Genomic DNA, 14,301 nt, shown 5'->3' on the forward strand with positions numbered 1-14,301 from the left:
AAAGGTGTATGTACAGTTTATACATTGTCAGAGTAACAAATAGGAATACTCTAATGGCTTTTAAATAGAGAGATATTTACAGAAACAAGATGTAATAAATGTATTGAGATAATTTCCATTCAATAAAGAATGAGTAAAATTACATGGAAAAAAAATTTTTAAATTAAAAAAAATTTTACTTAAAAAATTTACAACATAATTGATGTAATACAATTTAGCTCATAATTAAGCACAAAATAGGTATAATTTGTCCTTTCAACTTTTCAAAACAGTGATTTAAAAGTTTAGTGTTTTAATTATCATTTATTACTGAATATATATTTGTGTTTATCACTAATGAATTAAAACTGAAATTATAAACTTGATAAATTTATTTTGATTTTCCAAAACATTAACTTAATTAGATATTTGCTACAGGTTTGTTTTAAATTATATTTATAATTAATGCATTAAAACGTAACTTAATCTTGATGCATGCTTAAGGGTATATAACTTCTAAAAGTAGCACAATTGGCATTTTCCTTTTTTTTTTTTTTTTTTTTTTTAAGTTAATAGAATTTAAAAAGCTACTAAACTTTTCCTTATCTTACAAAATTTAACTAAATATAAAAACTTATTGTTTAAGATTTTGAAAAATATTATAAAACACATATACATATCGTCTCAAAATTTATCAGACATCATACTTATAAAAACATATTATGAACAAATTCAATGCGAATTATATTGTACTTTAAGAGTAAATTTCGAGTAAACAACATAATTTGCACACTCTATTTTTTTAAAAATTAGAAATTGAAAATTTGTTTAGCTTTTTTAGATATAAATTTGAAAATTTAATTTTATATATAATTTTAATATTAGTATAAGTAATTTAAAGGCTTGGTTTTAAAATTTTTTTATAGATTCACTTATACAATTAATTTTTTTTATATTTATAATTAATCATTAAGTCATGGATGAATCATTTAAACAAGACACATGCTTAAAAAACAAGGAATTTCTTATTTTTAAAAATTGCAGCAAAAGCTAAATTTCAACTAAATACTAAAACTTAATTTAGCTTAAGTTTAAGAACAAGACTAAAAGACACAATATACGTATATATTGTTGTAAAAATTATTGAGAGTTATAATTTATAACTTCATATTACCATGAACAAGCGCAAGAATTTTATTTGGTGCTCACTCATAAACATTTAAAAGAAAAACTTTAAAAAAAATTTAACACAGAAAACAAACTCCCAATTCAGACATTTAAAATCAAATAAAAAAAAAATTAAGCTGCAAAATTACAAAAAAGCGTCAATTTAATAATACAATACAGGAACTTTTCCCATCATAAAATATTGTGTTTGATTCATTATTTAATGATTACATAAAACACTAAGCTTCAAAAATAGTCATTGAGATATGTCAATTCACAAGCCAAAGAAAGATAATGAAAAAAAATCATTCAAAAAATAGTGTTATATCACAAATGCAAAATCTGGAATGTTCTTATAAGGTATTACACCTTGTACTTATAAAAATATTTGCTCAGCATTAAAATTATCATGCATAACAATTACACACAAAACTTTCAATTCACAAACTTTTATGTGAATCTATTAAGTATATATCCACAAATTTTATGTACAATAAATTTCCCATAACAAATTAAGAAACTTAATATTTATTTTTTCCCAGATGATTTTCGTCTCCATAATTTATCTTTTACTTTTTGTTCCTTTTCTAAGCTTTTTTGCAATTTCTCTAGTTGCAATCGCATTTCTTTTGCTTTCTTTTTTATAATACTTCTTTCAGCACTGCTTAACACACCCAGAACCTAGAATAAAAAATTTAAAAAATGCTTAAAACTAAATACCAATCATTGATATGAGAATTCTCCAAAAATATATAATTTAGTAACATTTTAAATAAAATCAAAAATATTTAGTTTCTAATGAATGCTACGACACATCTTAACCCTCCAATCACTGAGCCCTTGTGGGAAATTATGAAGAAATTTTCCTGATATGCATTATTTTCCTATTCAAATGCAGACTTGTTTTTTGATGCAGGGAAGACTGCAACTGAAAGTTTTGAAAAAGTCGTGACTAACGCTCAGAGGATTAAATTTTAAATAAGACTATGTGCTAAAAATATTTTTAAAGACAATAGTACTACCTTTCGGTTATTCCCCCCCCCCCCAAAAAAAATTAATTTCCTTTTATGTCCTTTTTCCTACTCAAAGAACAGCCAAACAACCAGAGAAATAGCGAAACCTAGCTTTTTTTAGGTGGGAAACACACAAACTGGAAAACAGAATTCTACTTCCAATGCTGCCAAAAAAAATATTAAAAGTAATAATTTCCACAACAACTTTCGATTGAACATGCTCTTCATAATTTGAAATGCTATAATATTTATTGTTTGCATGAATTTTGTATGACTCTAATTATATTAAAAAGCAAACATTTCTATTGTACATGATTTTACAGGATTGAATATGGTATTTATTTTTTATAATGTTCTGTACACTCTACATTTATTGATTTTTTTATATTTTTTTAAAAGCAGTATTTTGTTTTCAAATTATAATTGATATTTGCCTAGTGTGTTCATAAGAAATAGTTTTCTAGAATTAGAACCACAAGCATGAACCTAAGATAGCTTGTATATGTCTTTAATACTTGTTCTAGGGTAATTTCAAATGTTTTTATTGTACAGTACATTAGTTTTAAAACACGTTATATTTTTCGCCATTATACTACTTTTTCTCACCTAAACTTACATAAAAACTACTTCGCCATAATTTTATGTAGTTTTAAGGATAATTATACAAATTTTTTTACAATAAACAGAACTTTTAAAAGAATGCTTCAATTTTAATTAAATCTTAAAAAATTTAAATCAGCTCAAATTTAACAATTCAGATAAATATAGCTTATTATTAAAACAAGTATATCATAAGAATGATGACATAATGCCCTCTATATTTTCTTATTTAACAATTTTAAAAACTCATCAATAGGAAGGCTTAAAAGGTGAGTCTGGAATGCTTTTTAATAAAAACATAAATGTTCATTTAAAGGAACTTAATGCAATTACTTACTACTTCCTACTTACCAGAAAGACAAAACAGTAAAAGGAAATACGAAATTAAGTAGGAACGGATTTTAATCAAATTTTACAAGTAAAAAGAATCATCTGTTTTGACATTGTTGAATTTCATAAAAGATTTCATGCAGATATTTAGTTTGAATTATTATAACAATATCACTCTCCTTTTTGCTTTCATATTTCAACTTTTACATTAATTACTTTTTATTTGCAGCAATTAGGGCTTATTTTGCTTAATAAAAAAATGAATAATTAAAATAATAAATAAAAAATAAGATAACCTAATTTCATATATTTTTAAAAATAAACCAACTCTGAAAAAGGCATTAAATTGGTGTTTTCTGATGCAATTCTGACTAAATATTTACTCCTAGCCAGGCATAAGAGAATAAAAAAATATATGCCCATTCAGAATATTTAGAGTGTGTGTCCGACAATATAATTATTAAATCTTCTCTAAAGGTTATTTCTAGAACAAAATAATGCATCACTAAGATATTTAAAACTTACTTTTAATCGTGAACTATCAATCTGCAGCAAAATTTGGCCTGTTATGTCAGAGGCTAAAAATTGGGGAACATGATGATCAAAACCAAGTGCTTGCAGCCAAAGAGCTACTTGCTCAGCACTCCACTCATTAACTGGTTCAGATAAAAGGGCAGTCGGAGTTTTCTCATCCTGAAATGAAGAAATAAATTTCAAATATCCACTAATTGCAAATTCAAGAAAAATTTAACTGAAAAGAAACCAAAGAACAATATGAAATATCACACATCTTGTTTGCTAAAATAAATGAATGGTGTAAATATTCTAATCCCCCACCATAGCAGCAGAGAATTCAGCCAAAGTTACCCTTTGACAGTTGACCCCTCTTTGACAAACATTCTTCAACTCTTGAGAATAATGAAACTCTTGAGAATAATGATTCACTAACTTTTTCAGGTATATCAGGTAAATTTCAACAAAATTCAGACCATACTTTATATGAACCATGCAATTTTTCATCAGAAAACTCAGATTTTTTTTTTCTATTTTTTTTTTTTTTTTTTTTTTAATTTATTTATTTGTAATGCCAAAAATTAAATTTTGTAAGCAATAAAATATCACTGAATGAGAATGAAAATGTATCAATTAGACTGAAATGTGAAATTTTTACAATAAATAATTATAATAGATGTTAGAATTATTTATGTTACTGTTACTATTAATTCAAAGACTAGTTATTTTCCGGGAATGATATAAGAATTTTTCGGGTTTCTTGTAAAAAATTGCAACTTTTCCTGACAATTACCTGCTTTTCAGAGTTAAAATAAAATTCCTGGATAATTCCAGATTCTCCCAGACCCAAGGAAGCCCTGATTATATTATAAAAAAACTAATTTTAATTATCATTAAAATTCCCCAAAAAACTAAAAGTTTTAATAGGTTTGTAATTTTACTTAGATGGTATTTTTCAGTTCATTCATCATTTTTTTTAAAATTAGAATATAGTATGCTTGCTGGTTTAAGTGTAGAGCAATTTGTTGTAGGTAAACATAAGAAAAAAAATTCAATTTTAAAAGATTAAAGATTCAATAAAATTTCGTACCTTCAGTACTTTAAATGCTCAATTTTTAAGAACTTAGGATGCTAAAATGCCAAACCATGACAACAGAGCTACCAAAAAAATTTCTTGAAAATTGAAATTTTTATATAATTAATGTTAATAAAAATATTTGGTTTTGTTATTGAATCTGCACTCCATATGAATATTATATATTTTTCCTTTATTTTATTTATAAAGTATCAATTACACAAGATAAAGTTGCTCTGAAGACAATAAACTACAAAATTTAAAAAAGATTATTTCATTATGAAGCAAAAATTATGAAAAGAATAATGAAAAGTAATTGCACAGAAAGAAGAAAAGCTACAATAGTAATTAACAACATAAAAACAATAATTAAACTTCAAAAAGTGTTTAATATTTGATAGTTCAATGCTAAAATTATCATTTAATACCATTGGAGCAACAGTTCTATATCATTGAAGAAGCTTGGAAAAATAGTTTTAATCAGCGTTAATTCTTTTCAATGCATAATAAATCAGTTATCCCCAACATAACACAACTAAAGTTAACTATATTAAGCATCGAAGTCATGTTTTTTTTATCTTGTAATGAATGTAAAGCTATTTTAAAGAAAATGCTTGTCTACGAACACATATGGCAAAATTTAGTAAAAATATGAAGCAAAGTAACATACTGATAGGATAAACCGGTGCAATTTCTAAAAAAATTATTTGCTTCGAAAAGCAATCATATCAACACAATAAATTAGTTTATTAATAAGTTTATGTAAATATAAAGTTAGGAATCAACATGTTGGAATAAATAAACAACAGCAATTAATACTTACCAAACAAAGTGAAGTTGCACTTTCAGTTTGAGAGTTATGATAGGAAGGCTCTGAAATATTACTATCATTTGACAAAAGAGATACGCAACTTTCTGAAAATCAATAAATAAATATCATTTAATCATTTAACAAAAAAAATTAATGAAAAGTACAGATTAAAGATTAAATATTTTTATTTTTATCTTTAAGATTGTATTTGTATTCTATTCCTATGTGTATACACCTCCCAGCAGGGCAGTGGGGGCAGCAAACTATCACATCATCTGCAGATTATTTACCAGTGCAGATTTTTAAAAAATTATTAGCAGAAATGTCTAAATACAAGTAAAAATTAACGATAAAAAGAAAATATTTTTCTATTGACATTTAAAAATAAGACAGTTTCTTTTTTTCATAATTGATACTGAAAAGAAAAAAAAAAGACTCTTTAACGTATATTGTTGAACTCCTCTCTTCAGGATATTGTTCAATTTGCCTGCAAAGTACCTGTGATGATATGGTACTTTCATTTGAATAAACTTAAGTATAAAATCAGAACACAATAAATAACAATTCTGTAGTTTTTTTCTTTAAAATAAAAGGATTTTACTTTAATATTATCATATGCAAGTTAAACCTTTCTTTTTAATTTCGTTATTGGGTTTATAGCATAAATATCTGTTTTCCCACCTTTTGAGGAGCAAAACTGATGCATGATTGCATAAAATTCAAATTAAATTTAAACAAAAAGTTCTTGTAAAAATTTAATTACATTTAATATTTTCAAATTGTGCTAATTATTTGTTAGATTAAGCTTAGTTTTCCTAATAGTCACTGCTTAATAGACAAGTCACAGACAAGTTTGAATTTTTGAAAATAGTTGTAAAGGAATATGAAATTTTTGTAATCTATTACTAAAATTAAAGTACCAAGTGGTTAATAAAAGCAGTCAGCCAAAGTAGAAAAAAATAAAAGGAAAGGAAGGTAAGCAGATCATGAAAGCATGACTGCACATGGCAAAAGTGCAAAGATTCAGAACAAAGCGAGATTAGACATCTTGCAAATGGATATTTAATGTACAAATAATGACAGATAATAAAATTAAATATTTTTGTGCGATATAACATGCAGTAAACTAGGGGTGCACAGCTTGCGGCCCGTGGGAACTCCTAAACACAATGAAATTTTTTTAAATTTATTCAAAAATAATTAAAAAAAGAGAATGTGTAAAATTTTAAATCGCACTTTTGAGTCATCACTTCCTGACACCCTTAATTTTCACAGATTTTATAGTAAATCTATGTTATTCCTAAAATCGCATTTCAGCAGTTATTGTATGGAATTCCACAAGGTTTAAAGAAACCCAAAGTTTTAATACGACAATGATATGCGAAGTTAAAATCTCGGTGATCAGTTCTTGAGACTAGCTTTATTTTTACCAATTTCATCATAAATCGAAGAGACCTTTCAATCTTACAAATACCGATCTCCATGTGTGGAGTTTTTTTAAAAAATTTTGATATTATGAATACGAAAATAATAAGAATTTCGAAGTTGAATCACAAATTTAAATAATCACATTTAAACGCACTTTCTTCAAGCCGATTTTATCAGAAATCCAAAATATTTTCTTAAACAGTAATTTCTATGCTTTTCCACATGAATTGAAAATCCTGTATTTTTACGTAGATATTATTACGACACCTGAGTTTCAAATTGCACATTTAAGTAATCAGTTTTTGATGCATTATATTTGTGCTAATTTCCTCTAGAATCCCTAGTTATTTTTCAGCAGTAAAAACGTCGTATTTTCATAAAAACGTCGTATTTTCATAACGTTTTGAAAATCTTGATATTTTTAATGTGATATGAATCTTGAAGTTGAATCCCAACATTAAATAATCACTTTTTTGCACGTTTTGTGGCGATGTTAATGAAAACCTAAATGATTTTTTAAAGCAGTTATTTTCGCTTTTTGAGTTGAGATACCACGTATTTCAAGTTCAAATATCACGTTTTTTTATTACAATATTATTACCATATGCGAGTTTCAAATCTCCTACTTAAATAATCATTTTTGACACATATTTTTAATGCCGACTTCATTGTAAATTTAAGTAATTATTTATATTTTATTGCAATTATTTCTTTCTGTTTTACAACAATTTTTAGGGGCAATTGTGCTATGCATTCCCACGTAGTTTTAAAAATTCAAAAATTTTTAATACAGCATTCAAATTTTTAATAGCCCTTTTGACACGCTTTATAATAGCCCTTTTGACACACTTTATTTGTGCTTATTTTCTTGTAAATTTAAGTCATTTTTAATTTTTTTTTTCTAAATAGAATTCATAGAAATAATGGCAAACTTTGCCATTATTTCTATGCTTTTCCACATGATTTTGATCCTATTATTTTTACTACTATGTTATTACGACATATGAATTTCTAATCGTGCATTTAAATAAAAGCAGCATAGCAACATTTAAACCACAATTTCAACACTAAAAATAATATTTCTGGAAAAACCTATTCATGAAACAAAGTTAAAAATAAAGCCTATCAGAAACACTATTAAGAATGCAGTGCTATCATAAAAACACCACTAAAAACTAAAGATAATATACAAATTCGAAATAGAGAAAATAAAAATCGATCTTAATTCTCAAAAGGGAATTTTAAAGTAGAAAATCTTAGTTTTCCGATTTTCGAGAAAAAATTAACGAAGAAAAAATCTAACAAAGGCGCTTTAAAAATTGCTGCACAATAATAAAACAACATAACAATAACAAAAAACATTCTAAATTTTTTTAATGAAAATCTAATGCTGAAAAACTTAACTTTTTCACATTGCCACACTTTTAGAAAAAAAAATTTTTTACAAAATAAAGTTTATTGGAAACGATCTTTAAAAAATGCTGTGTCATAATCAAAATGCTGATAAATGAAAATCTATTAGAAAGAACAAAAGAAAAAAACAGGAAAAAAATTATTCTTAGTTCTTAAAACAAACATTAAAAATCACAGTTTTCTATGTTACCGTTTTATATACATTACAGCACAGGAAAAAACTGACAATAAACAAATAGTCTAACTGTAACGTTCCGCTAAAATACCACACTATAATAAAACATGCAAAATGAAACCAAAAAAAGAAAAAAAAAACATCTCAATTATTTGAACTAAAAGTGTCTAAAAATGACGAAATTGACTATAGTTAGAAAATGAGGGAGAAGTACGTAAGTGGTTTAACATAAAGTAATCTACTTACAATCCCTCAAATTTCATTTTTTTATTTATCTTCCAGAAGATAAATTTGCAAGCACATTAATTTTAAAACATCACAAAAATGTGAAAAAACTACTATACCTAATATAGTTAAAAATACGATTTCAGATTTTTTATTATGTCTACACAAATTCCAAAAAAAAAATCTTAATAGAAAAATACTTTTCCAAAAAATACTCTGCCGAATATTTGGCCAATCATTCATGCAACTAAATTTTTGACAAAAGAGCAGAATATTTGTTACATCCCTAGTTATAATGCAATATTATTACTAAGTTGAGGGATACAATATTATAATACAATATTATTGCAAAGTGGAAGAAAACGTGAATTTTAACCGCTCACTGCTTGTAATTTTGATTTCAAATTTTTGTTGCTTAAATGATTTTATTAAGAAAAAAAAAAGAAAATGTTTACTGTATAAAAAATCTAATCATTCAATAAAAAGAAATAATAACTAAAGTTTATTACCAAATAATTATTGAATCCTATTTTGAACTATAACGTTTTTTTTTTTTTTAGGCTTTAGCTTAAACCTTATGAATTTTCTGCAATTAAAATATTTAATGTGAATTTATATTACGCAATATGTATCTAATTTTTTTATATTTTCCATTTGCAAGCATTTTTTGTTATTAAAATTTATTTTAAAATGAGCTTTAATATAATAATATTAAAAAAAATTTAAACAAACATTTTTCTTCAATGTATATTTATTTTTTATTTTTTTCATTTATTTATTTTTGATAAATCTATTTTTGATATAAAAATTGATTTTTAAAAAAAAAGTATTAGTTTTTTATTTTTGAACAAATTTTAATAATTAAAAGCAATTAATTTTCTGCAAATATATTACAGTACGGAACCCGTAATCTGGAAATCAGAAAACCGGTAAACCAAAAAACCGGAACAAAATTCGATACATTTTCCAGCCATTTTTTTTAAAAAAATTTCTTTTTCCTCATAAGATTTTAGGATTTTTCTTTCTTTTTTGAAAGATGTTTACCTTACCATCATTTTGGAAATAATCATTAGTGTATTACTTCATCGTTTTTCCTTCTTTTTAAGATTATTTCCACAAAAAAAAATTTGTTTTTTTTTTTAGTTGGGTTTAGCAATAAAAAAACGGCTTTTTCTAGCGATTCAGAAAACTGGAAAAATCAGTTATCCGGAATAGCGATGGTCCCGATCGTTCCGGATAATCGGTTCCCTACTGTACTAAGTTTACTGTGGGATGGAGAAAGGTCGCACTTGAGAGGTTCCACTGTTCGTAAAAGAATACATTGTTATTACCAGCATTGTTTGCAGTAACAGAGTGATCTGAAACTGAGACATCTGATGAGTTGCCTTGAGATTTGACAGATGGATTTTGTTGACTAGATGTAGAATACAATGATGACTGTGAATGAGAAACTTCACGACTAAAGGTTGTTTCTACTTTTGTATAACTTTCAAATGAAGATTGAGATATTACTTCGCAAGACTGTGATGTCATTACTTGGGCGTGGCTAAAATCAAGTTGATCAAACATGCATATGTCATCTGAAGAAGCACTTTGATTTACTAAAACATGCAAAAGAAATATAAATATTAGCTAGTAAAAAATTTAACATTTTAGCAAATAATGCATTTTAAATATGTTTTTATCAGGATTGGATGGGTTTAACTCAATAAAATTTGTCAACAAAAAAAAAAAGGCCTTATTCAGTTAGGCCTTATTCTTAAACATAAAATATTTTACTAAACACTAATATGTGCCATTTAAGATAGAAAATAAAAAATGTTTTTTGCAAATCCAATTTTTTTGGAAAAAAATATTGAACTTTAAGGTACCTCAAACATATAGTTGTTCATTTCCTAGGAAATTTTGGGCATTTCAGTTGAATATATTGGCATTTATCTTAATTTTTCACAATGATAAAATTCCTTGACTTATTTCTTTTTGGTGGTGACCCGGGAAAAAATTCCCATAATTTTACCCCACAAGTTTAATATTTTTTGAAGTAATAAGAATAAGAATAATGCTGATAAGAAACTATTGAAATGTTTTTAAGACAAATTCACTCGTTTGGAAAAATGATTTGTTCCTATATCATTTTCGAGTAGGCAGTTTTTTGATATTCTCATGATTCTAAGATGCTGAGCTAAATTGCCCTAAAACAATGACAAAAATGTTTCAAAAATTTATAAAATCCTAAATTGCCAGAAAGACTGTGAATGCAAAACACTAATAAATTTGATTGATCATTATTATTTGAGAAACTTCTTTACCTATAAGTTGAATGGAATTATTATTAAAATTTTAAAATTAAATAAAAATGGTGTAAAATTTGAAAGGAATAAAAAAAACTAGTTTTTTAAAAATACTTTTTTTATAAATTATGTATGTTATATTTTAAATTGCAGTTTGTATAAATTTTAATTAAAAAAATTTGAATTTCAGAATCTTGAAAATACTATGCAAGTGCAAAAATATCTATTTCATAAAAATGAACTACAACTTAAAAACATATTTAGACAGTAATTTGGCTACTGATTATATTGTTTAAAAAGATAATACAGTTATAGTGAATTTTCTCAGAAAAAATTATACATCGAAAATTACAATTTTGAAAGTTGTAACATAAAGAATTCTAAAACTTTTGCAATTTTCATTTCACTATTTAAGATAATAAGGAATAAACTTCATCTGATTTTTACATGAACAAAATACAACTAGAAATACTTTTCAATTTATTAGTTAAATAAAATTAAAGAACATAACTGTGGCAAAATTCCTCATAATAAAATAATACTAATCATAAAATAATACTAAAACAGTTTAATTACTTCGAGCTTGGCGGGCTGCAACAGCAGCTTTCATTTCTTCTAACAATGTCATTGGAGGTGATTGGCACATAGAATCATCAATCAGATCATCACCGGAAGAGTTATGACGGATCATGGCACAAAAATCATCCAGAGTAGTGTTGCAATCTTTTTCCTTGTTATTAGACCTAAAAAATATTTCTCTGAGAATGATTTTAACTTAATCAACAAATAATATGGGCAAAATTTCATAAATCCATAATAATTTATGTAATGAATAAAATAATCCTTAAAAAATCAATTTCTTCTTTAATTAAGTGAAGAGTTAGTTTAGTGGTTAAATAAATTATGTGGAAAAAAAATTCAAATATTGAAAATACTCAAATCCTAAGAATAGGTTAGAATTTACTCTTAACAGTTTACAGAGAAAGAAAAAAAGATGATTTGTAACCAGTTTGTAAAAATTTCTATACAATATTAAAATGCTTTTTACAAACTCTATAAAATGTCACTAAATGTTTTTTACTAAGCTCTTTTTTTTCTCAAAAGCAACTGGCAGCATTACAACTAATGATTAAGTTGACTTCGATACATTGGGAAAAAAACTGTCTAATTTGTCACATTAAAGTGTATACTTTAATTACATAAATTAATATATACTCAAAAATAAACTGGCAAAATAATATTCTTAAGTATAAACTGTCGGCCATACAAAACTATGATATCCTATGATCTTAAGTAGGTTAAAAATTAATGGTAAAATATAAGTTACAGTAGATTTTTTAATAATCTCCTAAATAAAATAAGAAATCAATGTGGTAATTAATAAATTAATATAACCAAATCATGTGTTTATAGGTTGTTATATTATCATACATTGATTCTGCTACACAATCCAATTATATTAGTTAAATAATCAAAAGAAGCTGAAGTGGTAAGATATTGCTTGATTAAAAACATCATTCACTTCAAAAATAAAACATATAAATGACTGAAAAGTCCTGAAAATGGACACTTGTTTTTGAGCACAAAAAAGTGTCGAATGTTATCCCCAATTTGTATACGTTTGAAGTGAAGCTTTTAATCAAGTAAAATCTAATTATGTGTTTGATATTATTATTTTGTTGAAAAAGTGTGACAATTATAAGATTTTACTTGCTTGTTAATTATGTTATCGAAAGACAAACACATGAAATAAAACTCATGATTTTAATATTCTAAGAATGAATTAAAAATATATAGTGGATTTAATGCAAAAATTGTAATTCAAACTTTTAAAAAAAATGTTTTAAGAAAATTCAAAATAAATGAGACATGCCTTATCTGAAAATATTGAAATAAATAAAGGTAAAAAGTTGTAAAAATGCCGAATAATTACTCAAACATTAAATTTTTAAAAGTTAATTTGTTTTAATAATATTTACACAAAAAAAATGCATTTTACTGGTACTTTTCTGATATATGTGTTGCTAGAAATAATTTTTCATATTGCTTGAAATAATTATTAAATATTAATTAGAATAATTATTATAAAAATATAATATTATTAAATTCAGAAGAGTACAGAAATTATTATTTGCTTAAATATGCTATAGTTTACTTGTTTTATAATATAGAAAAAATCTAAGAAGTACTACTATTGGAATAACTTTATTGTTGTACACGACAACGAGGTTGTACTAGTTTTCATTCCTTTCATTAATTTTTATTTTTTCAGTATGTGCAGCCTTTAAGTGTGCTTTCTGTGTGAATAAAAAGTTTATTATATGAAGCAAAACTATTACTTACTGGAAACTTTCTGAAGGATTGATAAAGATATCATAGACAGAATTTCTATCAGGCGACTGGAAAAAATAAATTAACAAGTGTAAAAATAATCATTTTAAAAAATATTAAAGAATATTTTAAAGCAAATATAAAGTAAAGTGAACACTAAGATGGATCAAGTTACAGAAGTTTAGCAAGATATACTTAATGCACAGTGCACCAAAAAAAACTGACCATCCTGAATGACTTCAACTAAATGACTTCAACGTTCTGGAACACAATCTTAATGGTTTGTGGGGGTGACTTCAAACAAGTGTAAAAATAATCATTTTAAAAAATATTAAAGAATATTTTAAAGCAAATATAAAGTAAAGTGAACACTAAGATGGATCAAGTTACAGAAGTTTAGCAAGATATACTTAATGCACAGTGCACCAAAAAAAACTGACCATCCTGAATGACTTCAACTAAATGACTTCAACGTTCTGGAACACAATCTTAATGGTTTGTGGGGGTGACTTCAAACACGGTAATTAATTAGTACAGACGATATTTTATGTTGTGAAATCAAACACAAAAAACAAACTTTCTCTGAATAAACATACCTTTTTTTAAAACAGATTTGGATTTCTAACACCAAAAATATAGGGGGTAGCAGCAATTTGGGAAATATAGTCCTAATAGTTTGGTCAGGACAGCAGTCCAAACTTTTGACCCCTTAAAGTTGTGTATTTCGCCATATCTCGAGAGTTTTTTAAACAAATTGAAACACTTTTGAACACAATTATAAAATTTGTTTATTTAAAGATAATTTCTTCTTTCATTATTTTATTTAATAATAGTCAAAAAAATTTTGAACCGTAATGAATTAAATTTTTCACATCTTTACAAAGTATCTAATTTTGGTTGGCAAAATACAAAATTGAGCCAAATCTCAGATAATATTCGATGGATTTTGC

At 25.3% G+C, this 14,301-nt stretch overlaps 1 protein-coding gene across 2 annotated transcripts in view; it reads right to left on the bottom strand.

Moving 5' to 3' along the window:
• Positions 1-407: 407 nt before the first annotated feature.
• Positions 408-14,301, bottom strand: part of LOC107438342 (uncharacterized) — a 47,208-nt gene continuing 33,314 nt past the window's right edge. For both annotated transcript variants that reach the window (XM_071182974.2, XM_043043602.3), the window contains exons 16-21: positions 13,364-13,419; positions 11,597-11,763; positions 10,061-10,330; positions 5,501-5,592; positions 3,615-3,782; positions 408-1,827 (exon numbers count right to left, since the gene is read on the bottom strand). In XM_071182974.2, the coding sequence (XP_071039075.2) occupies positions 1,675-1,827; positions 3,615-3,782; positions 5,501-5,592; positions 10,061-10,330; positions 11,597-11,763; positions 13,364-13,419 (906 nt within the window). In that variant the 3' untranslated portion in view covers positions 408-1,674. The remainder of the gene's footprint in view (positions 1,828-3,614; positions 3,783-5,500; positions 5,593-10,060; positions 10,331-11,596; positions 11,764-13,363; positions 13,420-14,301) is intronic.

Source organism: Parasteatoda tepidariorum, chromosome 3 (assembly GCF_982258835.1).
Source record: "Parasteatoda tepidariorum strain Cologne lab strain chromosome 3, Ptep-v5.0, whole genome shotgun sequence".
In the NCBI taxonomy this organism is placed as follows: Eukaryota; Metazoa; Arthropoda; class Arachnida; order Araneae; family Theridiidae; genus Parasteatoda; species Parasteatoda tepidariorum.